Genomic DNA, 26566 nt, shown 5'->3' with positions numbered 1-26566 from the left:
CCACACACTTTAGGAGATTTATTATTAGAAAGCCCGTGGCTCAGGTCCAGTAAAAACAAGCATATAAAAAGGGCTACTGGAGGCCAGGAAGGGTACAGCTGCATCCACAATCACCGGCTGGCGGAGGAGGTGCAGGTGGGCAGCTGGGGACAGGGCTGCGGGAGCAATGTGGCCACAGCCTTCCTGCTGCCGGAGAGAAAGCCCTGCTGCCGCGAGTCCGCGGTGCCGGAGCGGTGGCCGTGCGGGGCCGAATAACCCCAGGAGGGCTCCAGGTGAGCAGCGAGGGCAAGCCTGGCTCTGGGTCACATCCAGGACCACGCTGGCCCCATCAAGGCACAACTCCCACAGGAGAGCTGGGGAAGCTGGTGGACTCTGCAAGGAGGAGCGGGAGACCATTACACAGGGCTGTGGGCCGGGCACGCAGCAACGCAGGGGACACCATCCTGACGCCGCGGGCAGGACTCACCGCAGTGCAGGTCTCCAGCGGTCTCAGCTGTCAAAGGTGCCATCACGGGGAGGTGGGTGCCCGGAGGAAGGCGCGGAGGGAGAGTTGCGTCCCAGGGTGGGTGCTGCTTGCTCCCTGCGGCTTTGCCCCCCGCTTCCGCTTGGAGCCCTGCAGGAGAGACAGGCTGGGGCTAAGCCAAATCCCAAGAGCCCCCATGGCCTCCAGGGATTGCCTTTGAGGCAAGGGGGAAACCCTGGTATTGGGGACATGCAGGGGCAAAGCCAGCCAAGCAAATCCCCCAGACGCAGCCCTGCCCCAGGCTAGGAATGCTCCTTGGCCTGACCCCAAAGCCCAGGGGGGCTCCAGCACCGCACAACGGGGCCTGGCCCACAGCAACAGGGCTGCACACCCTCCAGCGATGCCCACCTTGCCAGGGCTGCTCTTCTCCCCATGCTGCTTCTCACACGCTTTCAGCACCTGAAGGAAGCACAAGAGCCCAGAGCTGAACTGCAGCCACGTCCTGGAGCCAGGACAGACCACAGAGACTGGGGAGATGCCTTGGACCCCAGGGAGACGGAGGGAAGGGAGGAAAGGCCCAGGTCCCCCTGGTACCTTCTTCATGGCTGTGGACACGGCTGAGGTGTGGAACTCCTCCTCTGTCACCCAGCGGGATGGGGACAAGGCAGGGTCCAGAGTCACGTCCCCATCCAGGGGCAGGGAGTAGACCACATATGTCTGGTGGATGTGAGAGAAGATGTGGATGACCTGCGAGGGGATGGGAAGACACAGAAATGGGCAGGCAGCAGGGGATGCACTGCTGGCTCAGCTGCCTCACAAGTGCACCGAGTCTGCCAGGGCTCTGTAGAGCAGGGCAGGGCTTGGGAGGGGTGACAGCAGGGAAGGGGGAGCCTCATCCCCCCGTGCTATGTCCCCCATGGCCAAGCACAGGGGCCTCACGCTGCATGCCTCTGGCCCCAGGCTCACCTCTCCGATGAGCTGCAGTCCTCCAGCTGCCACAGGCCGCCCCATCCAGGCCTGGAGGTGATCTGCCAGCACCTCCCTCTGCTTCTCCTCCTGCAGACCTTCAGCCAGCGGGAGGCTGGGGAACTCCCAGAGCCCGGCCAGGAGACCTGGGGAGGCGGCACAATGGGGACATGAGCTGGCAAGAGGCACATGTGGGGACACCGAGTCTCATCACATCCCTGCTCCCAGGCTGTTCTGTCCCTCACGTAGGTGGGAAGGGGCCATGCAGTGCCTTTGCCACCCTCCCACCCTGCTCCCTTACCTGAGCTGGGTCTCTGCACGATGAGGTACTCCGGGGCCCCATGGCAGCCCCTCCGCTCCAGCACACATGTGGCCGTTCGCACCGCCCGCGGCTGCTTTTTTGCTGCTTTCCGGGGGAAGTTGGTCACCCCCAGGCTGCTGTCCCATGGCTCTGTAGCTGGGGGGCACAGGGGACAACCCCCAACACCTGCAACACCAACGTAACAGTCGCTGCAGGGTCCAGAGCTGGAGCCACAACAGGGATCTCCCCAGGTGCTTACCACAGTCCTCAACATCAGGCACTGGGGCAGGTTTTCCAAACAGTTTCTGGGAGGCGAAGGCCAGCTCCTTCTCCACCTGCAAGGGGTGACAGGAATGGGGACAGGCTCACCCACCAGCTCACCTTGTCCCCATGCATGGTGACCACTCAGCACCAGCCTGGTGAGGATGCAGGATGTGATGCCCAGCCAAGAATGGCTCGCAGCACTGGTCTGGGACAAGCATGGCTTGCAAGAAGCTTCAGAGAGGAGCTGGGGTGACCTTCTGCCACCCCACTGGGACAGCTGGCAGCCCCTGGCCACCCGCAGGCAGAGAGGAGAAAGATTTTGGGGCTGTACTTACCCTGCGCCGCGCTCGGCAGTGCTGCTTGATGGGGCACTCCCCGCACAGCGGGGCCTTGGGCACACACACAGTTGCCCCCAGCTCCATCAGGGCTTGGTTAAAATCCCCTGGGCGGCTCCTGTCTACCAGGGCATTGGCCATGTCCCTGGGAGAAAAAGCAGTGAGTGGCACGGGGCTCTGCGGGGAGAGGGCCCCAGGACCTTTGCCCACCTCCTGCCTGCGAGGGGGGATGCTCCTAGGTAGGCAGAGGCAACACAGCTCCTTTCTCCACCACTCCCAGCAGCACCAGCTTCCCAAGAGTTCCCGCACCCCACGCCTCTCTCCCTTCCCAGGCTCAGCTCCCCGCAGCTCCTGAGTGATCCTGCCCTCGGCCACCAGCAAGCACAGCCACGATCGCCGCAGCTCAGAGTGGGAACGTGAGCGTTCCTCTTACCAGAGCCGGTCAATGACAGCTGGGCTGCTGGAGTCGGCACCGATGCACCGCAGGCGGCACAGGACCCGGATCACATTCCCATCCACGACGCCAGTAGCCTGGGAGAGGAGCTGGGGTTACCACGCTGGGAGATGCCCGTGCTCCTGGCAAGGCAGGGAGCTGGGGTGCTCCCAGGATGGAGGGGGGGACACACACGAGGCCAACCCGCAGGCCAAGCTGGGCGGTGGGTGAGATGCACCACAAAGCAGGGGAGAGCCAGAGCCAAGCACAGCCCTGGGGAGCCCCTGGCTTGTGAGACCCAGCAGCAGGAACGGGGCTGGGTGGCAGAGAGGGGAGACGCATCCACTGATGCCCAGCTCTCACCTGCCCGTATGAGATGGACGCGATGGCTCCCGCTGTGTATCGGCCCACTCCCGGCAGCAGCTTCTGCAGGTCCTCAGCCGTCCTGGGCATCTGGCCAGCCAGCTCGGACACCACCTGGCAGAGAGGGGGCTGAGGTCAGGGGAGCAGCCGGGACACATGCGTGCAATCCACTTTACCCACGGTAAGCTGGGATCCCAGCCTCTCTAGCCTTGTGCCAGCAGTACACAGCCCCAACAAGGCAGGGCAAATGGGAGCCAGCACCAACCCACGGGCCACAGAGGGCTTTGGAAATGCCCCCCACACCCCAACACCAGGGCACCTTCCTTGCTGCCTCCTGCAGACGCTTCCCTCGGGAGTAGTAGCCAAGTCCTGCCCACAGCTCGTTCACCTCCTGCCCCAAGAGACACGGCGCGGCGTTAGACGGGGTGCGGGAAGAGCCATGAGGGCAGGGAGAGCACCCGGCCCCAGCAACGCTCACCTCCAGGGATGCCTGCGCCAGAGCCTGCAGCGTCGGCCACTTCTGCGGTACAGAGGGAAAGGGGACAAGTCAGGGACGAGCAGAGCCGTGCTCTGCAGCTGGGGATTTGCCACAGGCAGTGGACGAGGTCTCCAAAAGGGGCAGCCTGTGGGCACGGGACTCTGTGGGGAACAGTCACCTGCATCCAGCGGTTGTAGTAGTCAATCACTGTAGCCACCTGCGTCTGCTGGAGCATGATCTCAGACACCCACACTGCAGGGAGCAGGGCAGGGATCAGAGCAGAGGCACCAACACCACCTACGCCTCGTGCCGTGGCCATGTTAGTACAGGCTACAAGCACTGCAGTGGCATCCAACACATGGGACCCCTCCCCACCCCCCTCCTTCCCCACGGGAGCTCCCTCCGGCCCAAAGTGGGCCCCCCAGAGCCTTGCAAGTGGGGTCAGGGGCTCTCACGGCCACCCCAGGCAGCTCGTTCCAAGGGTGGCAACCGAAGCCAGGTTTCCTCACACGGCCATGTTGCCCATCCGCACCAGGGGCAAGCACGCAGCGGGGCACCCCACGCACACCGGGGCGCAGTCCCTGCTCCTCACCTGCGTACGCCCGCCTGTCGGCATCCGGCTCAGTTGCTGCCTGAAAGGGGAAGAAGATGGAGTGAGAGAAACAGGGTGACACAGGACCCCACCGCAGAGGGGACTTGCGTATAAAATAAAATTACTTGTGGTGTGTTTTGAACACTGCATAGGAATCTGCATAAAAATATTTCCCCCAGGTTCAAAAATCCCACCAGAGGAGCTGCCTCAGAGCTGAGCCCTGCTGCGCGGGAAGAAGCGGCAGGTAGATTTAAATCCCGCAGAAGGGCCATGCAGTTCCCAGCACCGCTCAGACAGAGGTGGCTGCAAAGCCGGTGCCCAGCCCCAGCACCGCTGGATCGCTTGTTGCCAGGCCGAGCAGGAGCTCCAGTAACAACGCTCAGCGGGCTTGAAGTGGAACAGCTTTCCACGCCACGCTCGCTGCTGCAGGGTACCACAGAGGCAGGAACAAAACAGGTTTAAAAGTCAACTAGACTAAGTTTACGAGAGAAAAGCGCTCGGGCTTGGAGGCTGCGCTTGAGAAGCGCGGTTTCGCCTTGTGCCCTGCTTTACTCCCTGTACCTGGGGACTGGCTGCAGCCCCCCCGCCACGGCAGCGCCGGGCCCGGCTGGGGGCACGCTCCCATTTCCAGCCCCCTCTTCCACGCACTTAGGGATGCATCGCGTAGGCAGAGACGCCGCCGTCACCTCAGCAACACCCCCTGAAGGCAGAGGGACCGGTTCCCGGCTATGGCACCCCCGCCTGCCGATGCCGCCCCTTACCAGCGCCCTCCAGGGAAGGTCCCGCTTGCATCTGTCGTACCAGGAGAGCAGGTTCCCCCGCAGGGCCTCGATCTCAGCCGGGTCGCTGAAGAGATGCCGGGCGGGCGGCGGGGCAGGCGCTGGAGCTGGGGCCCCTGCCGGGAGAGGGGCGCGGGGTCAGGGCACGGATGGAGAAGCGGTGCGGGGCCCGACTGCAGCACCACGGGGCCAGAGGCGGGAGCCCGACAGAGCCGCTGGCGGGTGGACGAGCACCGAGCCTGACGAGGACGCAGCGAGCACCGGGAGCTGCCCAGGCTGGCGGCCCCGCGTCCCGGAGAGGACACCCCACGCTCCCCCGCCCCAGCCCCCCCGCTACCGGGCACCTCCGCGGGGCGACGCGCCCTTCCTGCTCCGCCCCGCAGGCGGGAACGCCCTCCCGCCGCTCCGCCGGAGACCCCTGGCAGCCGCCGCCGCCCGGAGCTGGCTCATGGCCGGGCCGGGGCGCTCCCCGGCGGAGCCGGGGCCCAGGGGCGCCGCGGCGCCACGTGAGACTTTCCCGGGAAAATGTTTCCCTTCCCGCGCCCCGCCCCCGCGCGGGGACAAATCAGAGCGGGCGGCCCCGCCCACCCGCCGCGCGGGAGCCAATCGGAGCGAGGCGGTGGGGGAGCGGGTTCGCGCCCCCCCTCAGGCCTCCCGGGGGAAGGGGCGGGACCTCCCGGCGCGTCGGAGCCAATCAGCGCTCCGGGGGAGAACATGAGGTCCCCGCCCTTTCTCCCGCCGGTCCCAGCGGCCGCGCTAGAAGGACCCCAACGGGCTGTCCGAGCTAAACGCCCGTTTGCTTAAAAACCAAATTTCGGTTGAAAACGGGTTTTAGAGAAGGGGAAAAAAATCCCGCTGGCGGCTGACAGGAACCGAACCTCCCGCGCGGTCAGGCAGCGTGGGGCGCGGGGGCGGGCAGGGCGACCGGCGGAGGCGTGCAAGGCAGCGGGCAGCCGCCGCGGCGGAGGCCCCGGGAGTGGCGCGGAGCGGCGGCGGGGGCGGCCATGGCGCGGTGGCGGGTGCCGGTGGTGGACGTGCAGAGCGACAACTTCAGGGAGCTGTGGCCCTCCATGGTGCTGGCGCTGCGCACCGCCACCTTCGTCGCCGTGGACACGGTGAGGCGGGGCGGGGCGGGGGGCGGCGGTGACCGGCGGGGCGGCCGGGCCCGCTGACGGGTGTCTCCCCGCAGGAGCTGAGCGGCCTCGGCGCCAGGAAGTCGCTGCTGAGCCCGTGAGTGCCCCGGTCGTGTGCGTGTGGGTGTGGGGGGGTGTCGCTGAGCCGAACTCACCGGTCCCTTCGGTACCGGTTGCCCGGTTCCCTTCCCGCTGCGGGTTTAGCTCTCCCGGGGCGGCGGTGGGAAGGGGCGGGGGTGCCGGGGCAGGAGCCGCCACCTCCCCTTCTCCTGCCGCCCAGGTGCATCGAAGAGCGGTACAAGGCCGTCTGCAGCGCGGCCAGGACCCGCTCCGTCCTCTCCCTCGGCGTCGCCTGTTTCAAGCAGCTCCCGGAGAAGGTACGTGCGCCGGCCGTAGGGCGGCCGTTTCCCCCCGCTCCCGCCTTCCGAGGGAGCAGCGGGCACCGGGGCTCTGCTGGGAGATGGGACTCAACCCAGCCGTGCTCCGGGGCCTTGCCCCTGGCCCTTTCGGCAGCTCCCCGTGACAGGTGTCCCTGTGTCGCTTGGCAGTCGGAGAACACGTACCTCTGCCAGATCTACAACCTGACGCTGCTCTGCATGGAGGATTATATTGTGGAACCCCAGTCGGTGCAGTTCCTGGTGCAGCACGGCTTTGACTTCAACAAGCAGTACTCCCAGGGGATTCCCTACCACAAGGGCAACGACAAGGTACAAAGCAGCTCTCCTTCAGACACCCCAGCTTGCTCTGCTCCAGGCTCCTGGGGAGGTCGCTGGCTTCCCCCGGTCCTGGCGTCTCCCTCACGCAGCTGCTGAGGGAAGCTGGGCTCACGCTGGGGTCTTGAGTGCAGCATTATCCCTTTCACCTCCCTGCTCTTTTACATCCAGGCTGTCACTCGTTGCAGTTGCTTTACCAAATATTTGGGCATCTGTTTGGTGAGAGCAAGAAATAGCTGTAGGCAGGGCTCCGCTACAGCAGGCTCTGAGGACTTCCCGGAGTGACGGCAAGTCAGGGCGCTAAGGCTCCTTGACTAATCCTTCTTCTTGCAGGGCAATGAGAACCAGAGCCAGAGCGTTCGGACTTTTTTTCTGGAGCTCATACGAGCGAAGAAGCCTCTCATTCTCCATAACGGCCTGATCGATCTGGTCTTCCTGTACCAGTGCTTCTATGCTCACCTCCCAGACAGCCTCGGCACCTTCACCGCTGACCTCTCGGAAATGTTTCCAGCAGGAATATACGACACCAAATATGCTTCAGAGTTTGAGACTCGCTTTGTAGCATCCTACCTGGAGTACGCTTACAAGAAATGGTGAGCGGCGCTCTGGTATTTAAAGCTTACGGGAGGAAAGGCGAAGGGAGTGTCAGTGTTTTGTTTGTTTTTCTAGGTAAGGGAGTTGGGTCTTTGTATTGTCCCAATGAGAGAAGAAGGGTGTTTTTCAGGTGACACTGCCCCGTGCCCTTCCCATTTCTAGGATGGGTGCCGAGTTCATAAGGGTGCATTTTGTAATACACCTTGTCTGTTTGGTGGGCAAGCTGCTGAAAGAGGATTTCTGTCTTCCGCTGGCAGTGGTTTTGACCACAGAGTGACCCGATCTAACTGAAAAAGAATTGATTCGCTGCATGGCCCTGGTCCAGCAGCGCCACAGGGCCGCGGCAGGAGCGCGCACAGAAGAGAGACCCTTAAAACTCAGCCAGAGAGCAGGTGAAAACAGGGCTGTGCCTGCGGGGTCCGCTAGTTATAACTCGGTTTTCTAAGAGACGGTGCGGTTCTAAGGGCAAGTGCTCCCTGCACCTCCCGACGCTGACCAGCCCTGTCACGCGTCCCGCACGTGACACTCCCGTGCGGCCAGCTACAGCGCCCATCACTTTCCTTCCAAGCAAACGTTGTGCTCTTGTTCCAGGGCGTCTTGTCTTGCTTCCTGCCCCCAGCTCTTCGGGGATATCTTCCAGGCAGACACATGTTAGAAGCAGAGATGTCTGTCCACTTTGTATGTCAGTCTGGCCCCTGGTTCTGCACTCCCCACACAATCTAAACAAGCCCCTGGCAGTGATACAGCCCCTTGAATCTCCATTAAACTGAAGTCATGCTCTGTGCGGAGGAGAAATGGTATTTTTAGTGACTGTTTTATATCAGGAAATGCCATTCTGACAGGTCTGAAAATATTAAAGATGGCTGTTCTCAAACACGAGAATGCTTTGTTTTGACAAGACAAAAATACTTTTTCGACTGACTTCTTAATATTTTAACCCACAATTCTAGTTACGTGGAGACTTCCAAAGGTTTTGGGCCTTTTTGCCAGCTCTTGGGACAAAACAGTTCTTTTCCGATGAGATGGAAAACGTTTCCTTGTCTACATTCTGTTCTGTCGCCCTGTCTGGGCGGGGGGTGCTGGGTACTCTACATGACACCTCATTTTGGGGCATTTCCTCTTTGTCCATTAACATTATGAGGACTGATACATATCTTAGTGCCCTTAACATTTAAAACCGAGCTACGTGTCACCTTCTCCCATAGCTTCACTAGGGACACTGGTGTCCCTGCCTGTATGTTGGCATAAGAGAAACCAGCCTTTAAACCGGCACAGAAGCAACTACTTAACTAAAGCTCTTCTCCCAGGACCGAGTTTCTTTCCAGCAGTTTCTTTCAAACTGGGGCTAGAGCTCAAGAGCAGGAAGCTAGTGGAGCTGAGACTTGTGGAGAGCAGCGTGTTTGCACCAGCTCCGCGCTGTGGTACCTTCGGTGAGTTAACCGCAGTAACGGTGTACTCTTCTTTGTTCTAGCAAACGAGAGAACTGCAAGCTGAAGGACTCCAGCGGCCAGCACCTCACCGTGGAGTTCTGCAACTACCCTGCCAACATGTCCCGTTACATCGACTATCGCCACTGCTCTCTGGAAGAAGAAAGCCACAACGTGGAGGGGGGGAATAAGGTGCCTGTCTGTGAGAAATTTTCGGTAAGTAACGTGAATCCCTGCATCCTTCCCGGCTCCACGGAAAGAGCTACATGTGGCCAGAACGGGAAGTGGTAGGAAAGCACCTGGGAGCTTCCCCTTGCTTGCTTCACAGTACAAGGAAGATTTTCAAGCTTCAGGCGACTTCACGACGGGAAAGGGCAATAGCATGCTCTGTTTGGAGGCGGTGAATTCCACGGGCTACATTAGACACAAAGATTCAGAAAGATTATGTGGCCCTAAATCGCGGGATGGTGTGAGTTACAGCATCTGTTGCTGTCTTGGGAGGGCTGTAAATTCTAAATTAGTTTGACTTGTCCTCTGAGCAAGAAATGCTGCTTCTTCCCTCTCCCGTATCTTGATGAGATATAAAAGAATATTACCTGTCGGCAGCTTCTGGCGCTGTAGCACAGTGTGATCCACAGCATCTCGAGTCGTGGTGCTGCTACAGCTGTAAACAAAGAGCCCATCTGATGAGATCATGACTGGTTTCAGATGCTTCAGGGAGAAAAGGAACTCTTCCAGGTGTTGCACTTTACTGTCGCAGAACAACATAGGTTGGGCAACCTCTGGAAGTTTCTCATCCAACTACCAACTCAATATTGCTTAGAGCCTTGTTTGGTGAATTTTGAAAATCTCTAAGGAGAGAGATTACAAAACCCCTCCAGGCCCCTGGTCCGGTGCTTGACCACTCATTGTGAAAAATCCGTTCCTCTATACCTAGTCAGAAATTCCCCCGACTGTTACCACGTCACCTTTCCCTGTGCTCCCCTTGGAAGGGCTTAGCTCCATTTTCTCTATAACCTCTGCTTTAGGTAGCTGCAGACAGCAACTAGATATCCCCATCCCCTTAGCCTCGTCTTCTCCACGTGGAACAAACCCACCTTCCTTGGCCTCCTCCTACGTTGCGTGCTACATCTTGACAGCTCCCGGCTGCACTCGCTGCAGTTTGTCAGTGCCTTTCTTGTGTGTTGTGGGGCTGTAACTGGACACAGCGCTCCCGATACAGCGTCACAAGGGAATAATTAGCTCTGCTCCATGTTACGGGGATAAGCTGCTCTGACCAGGAGGCTGGTGGCTACAGATTTCTCTTTTTCTCCCTAGGCCTATGGCTGGTGTCCAAAAGGGGTGAAGTGTCCACAGTCTCATAATATTGACCTCATAATTGATGAGGATGACAAGCTTTGGGAGGAGAAGCGGAAGAAACGGAAGCACAAATGGAAACGTCGGAAGAACACAGAAGAGCCTGCAAAGGCATTTGAACAGGAAAGCTCAGGAAAAGAGACGGAGCTAGCTCAGAATGGGGAGGAGGGACCGCCCCGAAAACAGAGCTGCTATGAGCCTGCAGCTGCTACGGAGCTGGCGGAGATCACACCCAACACTGAGGGCAGGCCACTGGAGGAGAACTCCACAGACATGGAACCAGAGATCAGCTCAGACACCAGCACACAACAGGAGGAGGATCTGGGGAGCACCGAAGGAACCGCTGCCCAGGTAGCAGCTGCTGCGAGCCCTTCTGCCAAGGGAAATGCCTCCGACAGTGACCCAGTGGACGGGAAGTCAGAGGTTCCCGCTGGAGTGGGCTCAGTCAATCACCCAGACACCCCCGAGACTGAAGCAGCATGTGCTGCAGGGAAGGAAACCCATGGTCCACCCTCACAGGGGGGCACGCACCGAGCGGGCTTTGATGCGTTCATGACTGGCTATATTATGGCTTATGTCTGGATGCTCAAGAAAGGAAAAAACACGGACGGTGGTGCAAGGCCCTGGTTGCCAGACTGCCACAATAAATTGTACCTCAGTGGGAAATCGGTGCCACTTCAAATCGTGAAGAGCTTGTTTTCTAAATCTTCCAAAGCTCATAGCCAGAAGATGAAGTTGGCCTGGGCCAGTGGATAGAGCTAGAGGACTCCTCACTGAAGTGGGCTTTTTTTCCCCCTCAAGTTTTGAAGTTCTTTATTCCATCAAGAACTGATCGGAAGGGGAGCAGGTTTCTTACTCTTGTCTTTGTTTTAACTTCTGACGGATTAAATTGCTCTCAATTGGAGTTCCCCCTGTTGTTCCTTAGCGGCATGCTAGGCTGTGAAGGCAGGGGTGAGGCTGGAGAAGAGAGAGGGAAAAATGCTCCTCTCCAACTGCATCCAGGCCTACAAGTTTCAGTTTAGTGCTCTGCACTCAAAATGGGTTTTGAAAAAAAAAAAAAAAACAACCTCGGGTTGCCTTTCTGGGAAAACCATATGCTAGCTACTTCAGCATGCGTTTCACTTCTTGCAGAAGATGACAAGGGTAATCACTTGAAAACAAGAGGAGACAGAGGCCAGAGCTTCCCACTTAAACTTCCTAGCATGTTAGAGCCCCAGCCTCCTCCCAGATCTTGCCTCTATTCTTACTGCATGTACAGCCTCACACTACATGCCGTGACTTAACCTAGTGGTTTAGGGTGGGATACACCTTTTCAAAAGGAGCGTGTGCTAAAGGTCAAAGTCTACCTACAAAAACACATCGGAAAGCTCCAAGCTGTTGACTCATACAACCAGCTCGATAGAAAATGCTATAAACAGTCACTGGAGGAAGATGTGACGCTTCTGCCAGACGCCAGATGAAAGCAGACTAGCTCTTCAGGCAAAGCATACATTTTTATGAATATTTAGTGAAGCGTTACTGCTTTCAGTCACTGCTGGTAGGGTAATTCCCTATAACCCTCATAATTATTTCCTGTCTTTCTAAGGAAGTCAAGAAGGGGAAAAAAAAAAAAAGTCTTTTTTTTAAAAAGACACTGGCCGTGGTTCGTTTAGAACATGCCCCTGGGAGAGCTATCCCACTTCATTTGTACTTTACTTTACCTTAATCTTGGTTACAGCATACATAGACAAAACCTTTGCTCCTACAGGAGAGAGGGAAAGGAAAAAGCTTCTCCTCCCAACTGGGTCATCCGATTCTAGTGCAGGCTAACTGCCTGCAGAACCAAGCCACAGCCGGTCTTCAGACTTCTAAGTAAGGGGAGATGCAGTGGGACTTAAGGCCAGATGTGGTCCTCTTACACTGCACTGCTTGCTGTGCTACTGAAGCTATTCTGTAGGGCTAGAACAGAGCGGCCACAACGGTAAGCTCCCTGCAGGCTGAGCGCTATCAAAAGCCATCTTGTCTTGTACGTCACAAGTTACTGCCTACTCTTCAGAGCGCTATAAGGCAGAGCAGAAAAAGTCCTCGAGTCTCACAGATTTAATAGTGTAACACTTCAGTAAGATGCAGGAGTGAAATAACACTGAATAAGGATGGCTGTTCTCCCTGTTTATAATTCAGCACCGAGTAGTAGTGAATATGATCTCAAGCCAGGCATTAATGTCATCCATAGCTTAAGTAAGCATCTGTGCCAGCTTTTTAACCTAGAGTTGCCCTCTTAATCACAAGACTCAGGCCTTGATTTTATTTTTATTTTGAAAGCAAGTTGGGAAAGTTTACAAAACCTGACCAAGAAAAAATTATGAAAATATTTAACTGGATTCATCTTTGGTTACTTCTTATTGCAATTCCGATAAAACATACACCATTTCTATAGTTCAAAAAAAGTCAGAAGGTCAATCAACATAAAAACAAGACGTGCTTTCTTTACATATTCATAAATATCCACAATATTAGAAAAGTTGTTTTGCAAAGATTTTTTTTCTGGCAGTGTTAACTTACTATTATACACAGGCTACAAACTTCTTCCTAAGCCTTTAATTACAAGTTGAGCTATTTACAGACTGCAAAATATTAAGACGTAAAACTCCTTCATAAATACGAAAATAGATCATCTCGCAAAGATCTTTATACTTAATCAAACATCTGGCTGCCTCTCCTCCCAAAAAAAAGGTTATTTCTTTTGCATAGAAATGTAGTGACATGCAATATAAACAATAGCATTAAGTGCAAACAGGAATTATTCAAGTGTCTTTAGTTGTACTGGCAAAAAATACCAATGTTCTGTTACACATCATAATACATCAATGCCTCTCCAACAAGTATAAGTCTACTACAGCCCCTTGTCTGCACTGCTTTTGAGGGGCAGTAATTCACATGCATTCTCTTAGTTGCATTTTATCAACCTGCAACCTTGACAAAAATAGCTTATACCAGACATTTAAATGACTTCAACGTAGAAAGATTTAAAGTGAATTAAAAATATCTTTGATCTCTCCAGGGAACTTAGCAATGTGTAGAAAGTGTTTTAAAAGAGCAAGAACTGCTCCCATAAGAAAGTCAAAAATCATGATAAAATCCAATCACAATAAAACTCTGTCACATCACTATAAAACAAGGAGTTTGCTGACCACACGTTCGTATTCATGTTCATCAGTAGCTGTCAGAAAATGGCCCCCAGTAGAAAAGCACCCTCAGGTAGGCAGAAAACCTAGGAGTATTTACTAGGTGCAACCTAGATTCAGCTTTACACAACCAAAGGGATGAGACGTAGTGAGTGCCAACTGCATCCAGACCCTTGGAAACACTGGGTTTTAGCAAGCACTTAGCTATTTTAAAATGGCCTTGTACTCCAGTTTCGTACACATGCCTCTTTTCCCATGCAGACCATGAATCCAGGAAAGGCCTGAGCTGCTATTCCTTGGCATTTCTCTTTCTGACATCTCCAACCCAGTACAAAGAGTTAGAAAAGTTGATAGATGTGCCCTATGCATGTCAGCTGGCTGTGCTTAGGGTGGACATTTAAGAAAATAAAATTTTAGCCATGCTGCTTTGTAAGAGAGCAGGGAAAGTTTAAGAGACAGTGGTATAAGAAAACAGATGAGGTCACTGTAGTGGGTGCCATATAGGTACCCCAAGCCTGACTGCACAGGCTTTGCAGTCAGTGTCAGAGAGGGCAACAGGCTTCATGATGAGGTGTCAGCGCTGACAACAAGGGCTAATGCGAGCCACAGAGCCGCCAGAGGCGTGAGCGTGCTCTCCGATGAGGCTGCAGGCAGCTGTAGGATGCTGGACAGCTTCATTGCAGCCTGGTGATCCAGAAGTAAACTATTCCTTATTATTGCTTATTTGTCTGAAGTCACACACCTAAATGCATCTTGTGACAACAGAAGCTGGTGCTGATGGTTTCCCTCCAGAAAGATTACAATTGTATAAAAGATAAAAAGAGAAAGAGGAAGGGGGGGAGGGGGAGGGGGGGGAGAAGCAGGCACCGGGCAGGCAACTGGCTGGCAACTGAGTTGGGCTGACTGTTTCCCTGTCCTCAAAGGAAATTGCACACAGGCAGTGCCAGCCATACAAGCTGCTCTGCACTCTGCAGACAGCATACACAAGACAGACTGCTCTACAGATCAGCACCTTCAAGAGGCAGAGAGGTGTGGGCCAAAAGGGGTGATCTTGGTAAGGATAGGCATTTTGTCTTTCAAACTGCTAACAGCTGCTTAATCTGGCATGGACTGTGCTCAGTAACTCAGTGACACTGGGTTTCTCATTTAATTCTTTGCAGCCACTGCAAAGGGATAACTGCTGCTCAGGGTAACACATAGTTCACAAGAGGAAGTCATAATTATAACTCACAGAATAGTTACCTACACCCCTGGAAAGATAAGCATCTCAGCCAAGAAAGACCTAAGGCTTTCTCCTTCATCCTTCCTTTCTTTGAGATGGGAAAAGAGTAGGAATAGTCTTGCTTCCATCAGAGACTAGCTTACATTTTCCACCCTTACAAGAGAGCAGGAAGAGAGTGTAACAGGCTATCTGGGTGAAATTCTGGTCTCCACTGCATCACCATCTGCTCAGCAGGCACGCAATGCATACCTCAGTTAGGAATGATAATATAGGTTAAAAAAAAAATTAAAAAAAAATTAAAATCCCATGTTGTTGGGACAACGATAGTGGAAAAGGGCAGGATGGTGCACAAACATCATCACAGAACAAGCTTTCCTGTACATCACATACCAGAGCGGGGATCTCTGATGCTGGTTCCAGCAAGCAGCATTAAAGCTCATGCTGCTGCTTCTTTCACATGTACCTGCTGGTGGAGGGACGGGAAAAAAAAAAAAAAAAAAAAAAAAGATCATCCTATTCAGTGACAGGAGAAGCCAATGAAGACAACAGCTTCTTTCTGCAGAAGGAAAAAAAGTTAATTTGGGACAAGCTAATTTTCTTCAGTTTGACAATTCAAACCCCTTCTGTGGGTCTACTGTCTATCCTCCTCCAAGAGCACTTGTGTGCCTGCAACACTGCTGGCAGCTTCCCCTGAGCAGGGGATTCCTGTCCTCTGTCAGGCAGCCTGGTTCTATATAAGGAGCCATCATTACTGCAGTGATATCAATGAGATGGGATGTTGTACCAGAGAGGAAGGTGAATGTGACCCTTCTAGCTTAGTAGTAATAGTCAACTGTGATCTAGATACTGTATTTAATTAACTATTCTGCAGAAACACATCATGATGTTCATTTGGCTCTTCAGAGCTAAGAGCCCACACCCCCCAAAAGCTCAGTACAACTGGTACTTTCACTGGCAGTTTCTCCAGAAGCCCAGAAATGACAATGCCTAGAATATGGCTCTCCTCTTGTGCCCTGGGCAAATCTTCCTCCACATTTGGGTTGAGGTACATGAAAGGCTGTGCAAGGAGGAAAGCAGTGCTTACTGTATCCTGCTTTCCTGCACTAATGTATTACACGCCATTACCAAATCCCAAGGGAAAATGAAAGACCAGGGAACAGATTCTTCTTGTTAATTGCAAAGTACTTGTCATGTGATTCAGCCTGCAAATTGCGACCAGCATGAGGGGTTTTGTTTTTGCTGCTTTTGAAAGAAGAGCTTGTTTAATGCTGCAACAGCATTCACAGCAGCTCTGGGACCAGAGAGCATTCCTATCTGCTCAACATAGCTCTGAAAGATCTCTCTGCCCGTTTCTAAAACAGAGGCTCCAACTCACATGTACTGCTGCAGAATGTTAATGCAAAATCTGCAGTGGTTTAGAGCAGCTGGTCAGTCAGAGGAAGAGGGAAAAACCTAAGGGTTGCTCTTTCTACCCAACATGGAGCTTAAGGCCTTGAAATGCGCCATGCTGGAATCCAGGTCAAACTGTTTACACAGTGCCTGCTCTGGCTGCTGCCTCTTGGAAGGTCTGCGGGGCCCACATGGCCATTCTGGCTGGAGTAGTTCCCCCTCCTAATGCAAATCAGGGAAGGGAATAAGCACAGTTTGAAATAAAGTTAAAATCATCAGTCTCTCCAGACACTGTCTGCAGCTATCTGTTTGACAGCCAGTTTCTACCATCTGCCGAGTCTCTTTTGAATATGAAGCCCAGCACTATAGAAAAACAGAGTTTAAGTGACTGGGAACTACTGTTCCCTGAAGGACACGTTCAGTTTGAGCCCTCTCTTCATATGTCACAAGTTGACTGCATGCTGCCACTTGCTGAGATGTTGGAGGAGGTCTGAGACAGCAGGGCAGGACTGTCCCCATCCTGCTCCCTGAAGGGCCATGCCTCCCTCTTCAGCTCAGTGGAAGGACTACCACTGAACAGAGGCTTTGTAGACTCTAGTGGAGCATTTTTCAGTAGGTCATCTTCCACCTCCATCTCTTCAGAAGGGAGACAACCTACAAACACTTGTGAGGAGCCATGTCCCTCAGAGTTCACTGAATTCTCAACTGGGAGCTTTTTGTAAGATAGTGGCTCAGGCTGGGCCTGCACTAATGGTTGATTACATGCTGGATCCCCACACGTGTTCTCAACAGGGCAAAACCCATTTTCCTCCTGGGTCACTGGCCCATCTGAACAGTCCATATCCTCTTCTTGTCCTGGTACAGGAAGAAATTCAGGCCTGTGAGGCTTGGCTTGAAAGGGGGGAATCTCTGACACACCATATTTACTGCTACTCAGGAGTTTTTGCCGAACCTCTGCACTTAGCTGGGTTGGGTCACACCTGCTGACAGTTGAAGACAGTCCCCCAAACAGGCCATATTCCTTGTGCGGCAATTCAGGAGAGAGCGGAAGTGATCTGCATCTCCTCCCAGGAAGAAGGGAAAATTCTTGCCAGTCTGTGCTATACGCCTGCCGGAACTGGGACTGGCTGGCTTTCAGGCTTCCCCCTGCCTCTGGAGAATGTAAGTCAAACACAAGGGAGATCACAGACTTGCTTGGCATGTCAAAGAATTTGATCTTCCCCCCCTTGAGGTCCTCCCGGGCACTGAAGGGATTAACTTTCCGGCCTAACCCTTTGTTTGGCGTATAGTAGGGGTCCTGCACATTTATCTTCCTGGAAGGCTTGCGGGAGAAGATATCCGACTGGCTGCGTGACAACCAGATATTCCGACGTGGACGGGGTGACTTGGGTGGGATCTTATCATCCAGGGAACTCAAACGTTTTACTCCTGGTCCTTTTTCAATTGACCCTGAGTAGAAGAAAAGAAATACTCTTAGCTTAAAGGAGCTATATGCCTGCATGTCTGCTCACTCACAGAGCCTTCATGACAACTGTAAAGAAAAAGCTGCATTTCTGATGTCCCAAAGTATCTCCCATAAGCATATGTTTGCTCATTCCTTACAAGTTCATGCACAAACACAAGGACACCATTCCCTTCTCCTCAGTGTATTATTCGTTTCAAACATGGAGATTTGGCAGCCCTGTCCACAGGACCCTTTAAATGTAAAGCAGTCAAAACTACATTTAAAATATTCTCTATTCTCTCCTCTTTACTCATGCCTCAGGCTAATTAAAAGTCATCTTGAAGACTTGAGGAAATGCAAATTCAGTTAATGCCATCTTACTTCCCTAGGCAGTGAAACTGGACTGCTTCTTTATCATTTTATGATCAAATTTGCCACCCTCATTATGCAGGATGCTGATTTGGCCAGACAAATATTGTCTTCAGAAAAAACAAAGGAAAGGAAACTGCACAAATACTTGGTAGGAATGAAGACGTCTCTCTCTCTTCTATCCAAACCCTGTATTTTAGGGCCCCTTCAAACCTCCCCGCTGCCAGTACACTGACACAGCAGAGATGGCACAGGGTGGTCTTAGAGAAGAACAATTTGCATGTTTCTAGATTTATCATCCTGGCTTCCAGCAGAGGTTACCCAAGATCTCTTGATGATATGGACCGTAAAAGAGCGCAAGTACAAAACATAGCTGCAAAAGGAATTGGGACTTTTTCACCCTGATGGAAAAAGTCTAAGACCAAAATAAATGCCCCTCCTGATACCATGAAGAGTTTAAATAATTCCATCCCAGCCTTCATTCAGTACATTATCCAATACCGAAACTCGCGATATATGAGAATTTGAATCTAATGAATAGGAGTTTAAAAATTGTACATATGGGGGAGTGTGTATTTATTTGCACACATGCGCATACACACACACACACCCCCCTCTCTCTCTAAATAAAAGCTGTATCACTAGAACAGGATGGGAAAACTGTAGTTGTTTTAGGAAAAGATGCTAACTCCTTGAGTGTTTGGAAAATGCATCTACCACTGGCTCTCAAGGTGCCTCTGAAGAGCTGTGGTAGAGTAATAACAAATGGATAGAAAGAAGTGATATCTCCTTTTGATTACCATCTCCAGAATAAGCACATATGGATTTCCACTTTTCCCTTTAAATACTGCCACAGTTTAGACTGTAGTCACTCCACCTAGGAAAAACTACACAGGTCAAAGAACAGCATGTAACACTTCAAGAAGATGCAAAGCTAAGATGTACTCCAAAGGGAGAATGCCAGGAAAATGGGGGGGGGGGGGACACAAAAACAAAAAAACCCAACCAAACAAATAATTTTCCTTTTTAACTCACACCTCTTTTAGATGCTTTCCAGGTGTAGAAGAACTACCACACACATGCACTCCATGTGGTTTGCCATACAGAACTCATTTCAATCTATAATCATATTACAGATAGATATATATGTATATATATTGTGTATTTATATATACACAATATGGGAAACTTTTTACTGTACTCTAAGTTTCCAATGCCAGAAGTCTACTAACATAACAAAGACATCTAAGTCAGAATATGCCCCAGCCTACAAGAACTGCTTGCAGTTTGCTCCCCACACCAGGTGGCACTAGACGGCTTTAGAGAAAGCCCTTCAAGGCCGCATTCTCAAGCAGATCTGGGATTCAGCTTTTCCCCAGTCTTTCAGAGTATTTCTAGGTACTTTATAATACTCTTGCATCTTCTCTGCTCTTCCTCCTGAAGGAATTTAAGAAGCTTCTAAGTGCTACATGTAACATACACCAAAGAAATCATGTATATGCACTAAGTATGGCAGGGACAAAGCAAAAGTTGATGGATTTTCATATACTGTTAGCAACTTACAAAACCACTCCCAAATAAACTCTAAATTTCCCCTCAAGAGCTTGTGGGCAGAATTTTTTGAGGCACTGTAAGAAAAACAGTTAGCTGTTCTTTCCCAAAGGACACTCTGCAGTGCAAAGTATATAGCATTGTTCCAGAATCATTTTCAGGCTTTGAGTAAAATCATTCATAAGCTGTAAATAATACCATATATAGCTGAAATCCCAGTCTTCGAAGTACAAAGCATTGTACCCTCTTGCTGTTAGCCTGCAGCAACATTTGTACAATACAGACACTTACCTTTGGGTTTTCTTTCATTGTTGTCAAGGTTCAAAAACTTCCTCTCTCTCTCCGAGTCCTCATTTCTCAGGCGGTTTAAAATCTCCTCCAGTGTTTTGACAATATCAGCAAATGAAGGACGCAACTTTGGATCCATCTGTGAATGCACACAAATACAAAAAAGTTCATGTAGGTTTGTCCATGCTATTCTACTTACACAGTGGACAGACAAAGGGACAAACTGAGGAAATTCAAGACAGTTTTAAGACATGTGTTGTCATTGCAAAAAAACTAAGTAAAGCAGGGGAAAAGCAGTATTCTGTCCCAGTTTATGTACCTTATACCTCTCACATTTAATTCTCAAGTTGTAAACATTCTATGATGAGGACATATTTTAAATTGAAAAGGTGGGAAGCTGTTAGATTCAGGGCTTCAGAGAGGGTTTTGTTTGTTTGTTTCTTTTAAACAGCTTTCATAGTTCAAGGATTTTTTTCTGGGCTCCAGTTATCAGTCAGCAATTATATATCAATGTTATTTCATAACGTGCCTGAAGCAATAAGGACTAAACAGAGCAACTTGGCTATGTCATTCTTTCAAAGTTTGTAATTCTTCCATCATGTCCTTGTGGCTTTAATTAAAACTCACCTAAATGGCATTGATGATTTTAAAGTTTAAAATGTTGTATCTTTCCATCTGTTAATTAGCTCTACTACTCAGTGTACTGGTCTGCCTTGTGAGGAAGCAAGATTGGTTATATAATTTGAAAAAGTAATACAACAGGGGGAAAAAAAAAAAATCCATCTTTGCCCACGCAAAATACCCCCCCCAGTCATCAGTATGTATTCAGTTTGTATTTATCAGTATGTGTTTATTTATTTACCCAAGTAGAAATGGATCTCTCAAAGTCCAACACTAAAATTGTACTAGAGGGCAAGCAGCTTAATTTAAGTAGTAACTCAGTAGGCATTTCATCATTTTGAACATTGACCCTGCATATATGTTACAGGTTTAACTACTGTACGTAGCAATGTCTAATTCAGCAGCTGAAACTTAACCTCATTACACTATTAAAAAAGATTCCACTTGACCTGATTCCTGTTTCCAGCCCTCTAAAGGCTTTTTCAGAGCAGACAAGCCCAGACCGATCCTACCTCTATTACAAAGGAAACCGTGGTGCTTTGTAAACAAAAAACCCGAAAGACCTCCCCGATACTGCCTTGCAGGTCCTATGAGATGGATCTTTCTGAAGAGAACTGGTATGATCAGCAATGCAGAACACCTTCTAGCAACACAGGGTAAAGGGCTAGAAATTCATATGTACAGTAATAGAAAACAAACAAACAAATCACACTTGAAGAGCTCAAGAGCAGCAAGAAAGTTGTTCTAATGCAGCAGCTGGAATTTCCTGGCATAGGAAAACATCTTTGTCTGCTTTCCCCATTTCATTGAAACAGTAGGGCAGGGGCAACACCAAAGCATACACTCTGTACTCTGACAAATTTACTAATTTGGGAAGCTTAGGGAGCTGTTGCAAGCTACAGGAGGTAAGAAGAGCTCTCTGGCTATTTTAATTTGTGCTAGGTAAGACCTAGGATGAGAGTAGCAATGGAAAAGTGACTCAGAGCAACATTTGCCTCTTCCATCCCTGAGCAGTGCAGATTCTGCTCAAATGGAATAGAAGGTTCTTCCTCAAGGCAGCAGTTGACCACAGCTCAGCTCACACTGGTAAGCTTTTTTGCATGATCATACACGATTATGTCTATAAGTATTCACACAAGTAGGCTCGTAGTTGTTGGGGAGCCTTAAGTTTTAGACTTCCTTGCAGGTACTTATTTAAAAAAAACACTTTATAACAGCAAATTAAAGAAATTTGAATCCACTACTTATACATGTCAGTTTTTACTGGTTTTCTTAGGTTGCCCTAAAACACGTTTCCTGGCTGTAGAAAACCCCAGGGCTTTGCACAGTAGTTCAGCTAATCAGCTGAGCTATACAGTTTACACTGTTTGTTGACCTATTAAATAATAAAAAGCTACATAAATGTCCATGTCTAAGAGCAAATTATCACACAGATCACCTATTATTGAAGCACAGCATGCTTAGGAAGACTCAATGATCTTAAAGATCTTTTCCAACCTAAACGATTCTGTGATTCTATATAAGAAAGCCTTATCTGTTGACCACCTTTTTCCTTCTACTAGGTGAGTGGTAAGTGAATTACAGCATGCCCCACACTGAAATCAGCATATTAATGGCTTAGATCACAAGACAGTAATTTCCACTTGCAATTCAGAGAAGGGACATTTATTATACGGGAGGCAGTATTTGACAATAATCACTAGGAGAAAGTCCTTGTTCTTTGAATACACCAAATTCTTACACAAGAATGTAAGATCAGTCACTTCCCTTTTTTCATGAGTAGCTTTACTTTGAATTTCACCTGTGCTGAAAAATTGCTTTGAATCATGCACCATGTGTTTGGATGCAGTATGATTTCTGGAGTCTACAGGTGGGAGTTGAGATTTCCAAAGTCAAATCCTACCTCTAGCCAAACCCTTTAGCGCTTACGTAGTCAAAACACTTCATAAACATGAGTCAGATGTACCACTGTCCTGGTGAAGCAAGCTCTGCTGTACTAAGGTGCAATTAGAGGAGTGAAGCAGCTTGTCCAGAGTAAGTTCCACAAACATTTTTAGAATTACATTATGCTATCTTGTGTCAAGAGCAGCAGTCACCCCCACCTGCTCACATCCTCACCTTTATATCGCTCTCCCCTTGAGCATGTGCATTTGTACTAATACAAAGTAAAGAGAGAACTCGGGACAGAAATAAGCATCAAGAGCACAGCGAGATGAGACTTCTCTTACAAACACTCACTTGGACACAGTGCTGGTATTGACTTCAGCATGGCCTGGTTGTGGAGTCCCAGGCAAAGTTTTGTGCAATAAAATTTTTAGGAGTTGCCTCAACTTAAGTTGTGCAAACTGGACATTCCCAGCTTCAGCTGAACCTGGTGGAAGCTCAGGTTCTCTTACTTCCTATAAACCAGTTTACTATAAAAAGGTACTAGCAACCTCTGTTATGGGATAACCCACAAAAGAGATCTACTTCCTTGGAATTTTTCACACTGAGGAGCCATGAAGGTATCCAGCACCAACTATCACAATTTTACTTGAATAACTGGCGGAAAATTTACTCCATACAGCGCATTGCCTATAGCCTTTCTGATATTAAATCATTTGGATCCACGTTTGGTTTTTTGGAACACAGGCTAGGGATTTGGAGGCTTATCCCACTTTCCAAAAGGCAGCATGTAGAAACCTTAGAGTAGTTTAGTTCCTGCTCTTGATTTGTTTGTCCCCTCTGTTTGTGAGAACAACTCAGAATTCTTTCTTCACAGCTCAGTAGGTCTGTACACAATAACAGCTGGATTTTGCCAGCCCAAGGGCCAGCCAGTGTCAATAGCATACAACTGGTTACAATCAGCCTGAGCAGCCTGTAAGAAGCTGTTCAGTGTGCCAGACCTGTTTGGCATGACAGAACACAGAATTACAAAAACACAAGATAGACCTTTTTGCAAGGGGAAAGGAAGGGTTATAAAAACTGCAAGGGACTTTCTGCGTTATCAGAATGTATGCTGCTTTTATAGGTAGGCTCTTCAAGTCTTTTCTGTAAATGCTTTAAGCTGTATCTTCAAAAGCCAGAGGGATTTAGAGAACTCCAGTTTAGGCCTCTCCGCTTCAAGTAAGATACTCACATTACAGCAGTTGAAGGCCAGCTGGAGGAAGTCAGGGGGACAGTCTCCCACCATGTGCTGGAAGGCATCATAATCTAATCCAAAATTCTGTACAAACAAAAACACAGCATAGAGATATAAATGAGGTCTGCTGTCTGGCCCAAACCATCTTCTTTTCAGGGGGTCCCTACGTGGAGTTATCAGGAATAACCATGAACACCATCTCTCAGCAGTCACATAGAGAGGATTTTGAGAAAACTTCATGCACGCTCCAAACTGCAGCATTCCCAATGGGGATTGCTTGATACAAGATACCTGTAAGAGAATGAGCTGACTTCAAAGCCCATCCTTCTTCCTGGACTCAAATGCAATCCATTGCACTTGAAATGCTGCCCATGTGGATCTGGAAGCAGTATTTTATACTCCCATGTCTCACCATGTCTCACCACAGTGTAAATTAACAGCCTGCTATAAAACCAGAGGCTTCACTATGATGAAAATTTATCAATTAAAATGGTTAATTTTTCAGTGGATGGTAGACTGGTAATACAAATTATCCAGTTCCTTAAATGCACTTCTATAAAATCTGAAGGGCAGAGAAACAAAAGGATCCCTTTCTTACTGCAGTTCAAGACCTAAGCAATTTTGCATTGTCAGAACCAGAGGGGGATAGACAATTTGGAAGACCCCCTCATAGAGGGCCAAAAGCTGCCCTGCAGATGGGACTCAACCAAAAGGCAACTGAAGGAAGTAAGAAGTATCTTGTTTGATTAGTCGATTCTAGCTCAGATCCGCAGCGCTTAGCACAGTCTATGCAAAAATAAGCGTGAGCTTATTTTAGCTGCTGGTAACACAGCTCCTGCCCCCTTCACAAGGAGGGGCTGCTTAGTGGATGCAGCGTGCCAAAAGTGCTCTGTTCTGAATCTGGCAAGAAGTCTACATGAGCTATCAGTCTACAAAAGGAAGGTCACTGTAATGCTCTCAATGTTCTGCCAGTCAGGGCCAGAAAGGATTTCCCAGGAGGACTGCAGCTGGACAAAGTCCCTGTGAAAGTGTCTTCAATGGAGCTTCTTACAATAACAGCACAGAAGAACAAAAGCCTTTTACAGGCTATTTTTAATGTAACACCTATTCATCATATCTTTGGCAGCAGTGCCAGAAGTTCTAAAGGCCAGCCATTATCATGGCATACTTACCACCTCCCACCAACGTTATAAACATAACCACTTACCTCTGTGCGAGGCAGATAGTCTGGATCTGCCTGTATTCTTGCTATAATCTCACACAGAATTATACCATAGGAGAACACATCCGCCTGAGAGAGAAAAAAAATAAATAGCCACATGGTTCAGCTATGAATACTCAGCATTCTTATCTGCCACTGAGCTTCTCCTTACCCCAAATGGTTATCGTGAAACAACTAAACCAACGCCACAGCCTTACAACGCTAAGCAACTGCATTATAGCTAACATTTTCCATGTGAAGAAACACATGCTCACAGTAAAGCATTCTTGTTGCACAAATAGGAATGATAACTTTAAAACTCTTTCAAGAAAAAAAAAAAAAAAAAGAAAAAACCACCAAACAACTCTTAAGCAGCATAAAAAAAAAATTTAAAAAATCCTTCCTTGCATAAAGAATGGTGAAGTTGCATTTGATGTCCTACAGATGGGAATAATTAAAAACATAGCCAAAACATGACATATATCACTATGGCCTATATATCACTGTGGTTAGAAAGACAGGTTTAGAATACATGTGATCACAGCTTATTCAGAACATTAATGCTGTTTTTAAGAAAAATTACATTTTTTTCTTCCCACAGTTCAGTACCTCTGGAGAAAACAGTGTCTTTCCCAAAGCTTCAGATATCTAGTAACACTGTATACCAGCATCAATTTCCATTGAAATTTCCATGATGCTTAGTAATCACTTACCTGACTACCCCTGGAGCTGCAAAGTTCCTCAGATTTCCACCCGCCTGAATTTATCATGCAATAAAATTTAGGAAAACATGGAATACAAGTCTACAGAGCAGAAGCCAGCATCCCTCATTCCTTACATATCAGGCAGGCTTATATGTCACCTTTCATGCTGATGAGGTAGGAGACCTGCTCCCTCTTTAGTCCTCCATGCCCTAGGGTTAGTGAAGAATGTGGCACCATAGATTTGGGTACTTTATTATTAATTTAGGTCAATTGGAACTCTTAAAAAGAGCTTTGAAATGGTAATTATTACATTCATTACTGAGGTAGCTACTGCTTTCCTGCAAGTTAAAAGTACCACCAATTAAACAGATTATTGACTACTAGCTATAAAAAGGTACAGGATGTGGGCTTTATCACAGAAACACTGCACTTGCAGGGCTGAAGTAGACTATGTTGCACGTGGGAAAGAAAATCCTGTGTAAAGAAGAGCTTAATTGAAAATACTGTTTTTAAGATCCAGTGTGATCTGATCCTCCTCTGAAAGAAACATTTCCCAATGCCACAAATAGGAAAACTTAGAAATACCTAGGAGAACATTTTAATCAAGGTATCTTACCTTGAGAAATGTTGATTTTTTTTTTTTTTTAATTAAAATAATTGTACAAGTTTACATACAGACCTTTCACTTCTACCCAGATTTCACTAAGGTATGGTCAGGGAAGCATCCTCACTACATTTCTCATGAGACTTGGTTAAATTAAGTTGTGTTAGGTCAACAAGCCATTACCATATTTCTGCACATGGGGTGTTTCAGAATGGAAATAGTGTACCAGTTAATTATGCTAAAGGTAATTCTATTTCTGTATAAGAATCCACACTATTAATTAAAAATATTAGCTACTCAGCTCACACTCTGCCCTAGTCTGAATGACCTACTGAGTACAGAAATGTCACAAATGAAAATAATAATTTTAATATTATGGAAATTCTAAATCTTGCATACAGCTATTGAAGGGAAACATCTGACAGCTAAAGTCCATTTATATCAGGTACCTACCTTTTCATTGTAAGGCTCATCTCTGAGAACTTCTGGTGCCATCCAGAAGGGTGAACCCACCACTGGTAACTTCTCACTATATTGATATGGGATAGATGGTGGAGCAAGGCGTGGGGGGAGAGAAAGAAGAACCATTAATTAAATGCTCAGGCATTGCTACTAACTTTCCATAACTCCAAGTATCTGCAGAAACTTTCACTAGAGGGAAGTCGATACAAGTAGGTTCCATAACATACTG

The 26566-nt window shown here is 49.3% G+C and overlaps 3 protein-coding genes and 1 long non-coding RNA gene across 5 annotated transcripts in view; 1 reads left to right on the top strand and 3 right to left on the bottom strand.

Annotated features, from left to right (window-relative positions):
- Positions 1 to 47: 47 nt before the first annotated feature.
- Positions 48 to 5451, bottom strand: MUTYH (mutY DNA glycosylase). Of its 2 annotated transcripts, XM_082314125.1 has the most exons (16): positions 5319 to 5451; positions 4957 to 5090; positions 4196 to 4235; positions 3782 to 3855; positions 3604 to 3645; positions 3445 to 3516; positions 3126 to 3239; positions 2763 to 2860; positions 2330 to 2474; positions 1990 to 2065; positions 1731 to 1916; positions 1430 to 1575; positions 1058 to 1210; positions 872 to 922; positions 467 to 613; positions 48 to 372 (listed from the first exon to the last, which is right to left on the bottom strand). In XM_082314125.1, exons 1-15 carry the CDS (start codon positions 5422 to 5424, stop codon positions 509 to 511), a joined length of 1542 nt encoding a protein of 513 aa, XP_082170251.1. In that variant the 5' UTR covers positions 5425 to 5451; the 3' UTR covers positions 48 to 372; positions 467 to 508. The 2 variants fall into 2 exon arrangements, with proteins under 2 accessions (XP_082170251.1, XP_082170252.1); XM_082314126.1 differs by lacking the exons at positions 3782 to 3855; positions 5319 to 5451 and having other exon boundaries at positions 4957 to 5194.
- A 508-nt stretch (positions 5452 to 5959) lies between these two features.
- TOE1 (target of EGR1, exonuclease) lies at positions 5960 to 10953 on the top strand (the record flags this gene model as incomplete). Its single annotated transcript, XM_082314124.1, has 7 exons — positions 5960 to 6089; positions 6164 to 6204; positions 6388 to 6484; positions 6656 to 6814; positions 7154 to 7413; positions 8886 to 9057; positions 10159 to 10953. Exons 1-7 carry the CDS (start codon positions 5979 to 5981, stop codon positions 10951 to 10953), a joined length of 1635 nt encoding a protein of 544 aa, XP_082170250.1. The 5' UTR covers positions 5960 to 5978.
- On the bottom strand, positions 9147 to 10051 carry LOC309591579. The gene is made up of 3 exons (XR_014228380.1): positions 9939 to 10051; positions 9438 to 9505; positions 9147 to 9255 (listed from the first exon to the last, which is right to left on the bottom strand). It is a non-coding gene; the product is annotated as an uncharacterized lncRNA (long non-coding RNA).
- A 1532-nt stretch (positions 10954 to 12485) lies between the features above and the next one.
- Positions 12486 to 26566, bottom strand: part of TESK2 (testis associated actin remodelling kinase 2) — an 85670-nt gene continuing 71589 nt past the window's right edge. Inside the window, exons 7-11 of the mRNA XM_082313516.1 lie at positions 26329 to 26404; positions 24574 to 24657; positions 23364 to 23450; positions 19628 to 19763; positions 12486 to 17421 (exon numbers count right to left, since the gene is read on the bottom strand). Of these exons, the coding sequence (XP_082169642.1) occupies positions 16409 to 17421; positions 19628 to 19763; positions 23364 to 23450; positions 24574 to 24657; positions 26329 to 26404 (1396 nt within the window). The 3' untranslated portion in view covers positions 12486 to 16408. The remainder of the gene's footprint in view (positions 17422 to 19627; positions 19764 to 23363; positions 23451 to 24573; positions 24658 to 26328; positions 26405 to 26566) is intronic.

Source organism: Platalea leucorodia (genome assembly GCF_965183815.1).
Source record: "Platalea leucorodia genome assembly, chromosome: 5".
NCBI lineage: Eukaryota > Metazoa > Chordata > Aves > Pelecaniformes > Threskiornithidae > Platalea > Platalea leucorodia.
Note: the sequence above shows the minus strand (reverse complement) of the source record. Positions and strands in the feature narration are given on the sequence as shown.

What these genes read in the sequence shown, in the direction of transcription:
- MUTYH (XM_082314125.1), bottom strand. Translation starts at nt 5,424, where the DNA reads ATGAGCCAGCTCCGGGCGGCGGCGGCTGCCAGGGGTCTCCGGCGGAGC. An exon ending in GCTGTCATTGACCGGCTCTG is followed by an intron (nt 2,475 to 2,762) that starts GTAAGAGGAACG and finishes TTTTTCTCCCAG; the next exon opens with GGACATGGCCAATGCCCTGG. An exon ending in ACTGCCGAGCGCGGCGCAGG is followed by an intron (nt 2,066 to 2,329) that starts GTAAGTACAGCC and finishes CACCCCTTGCAG; the next exon opens with GTGGAGAAGGAGCTGGCCTT.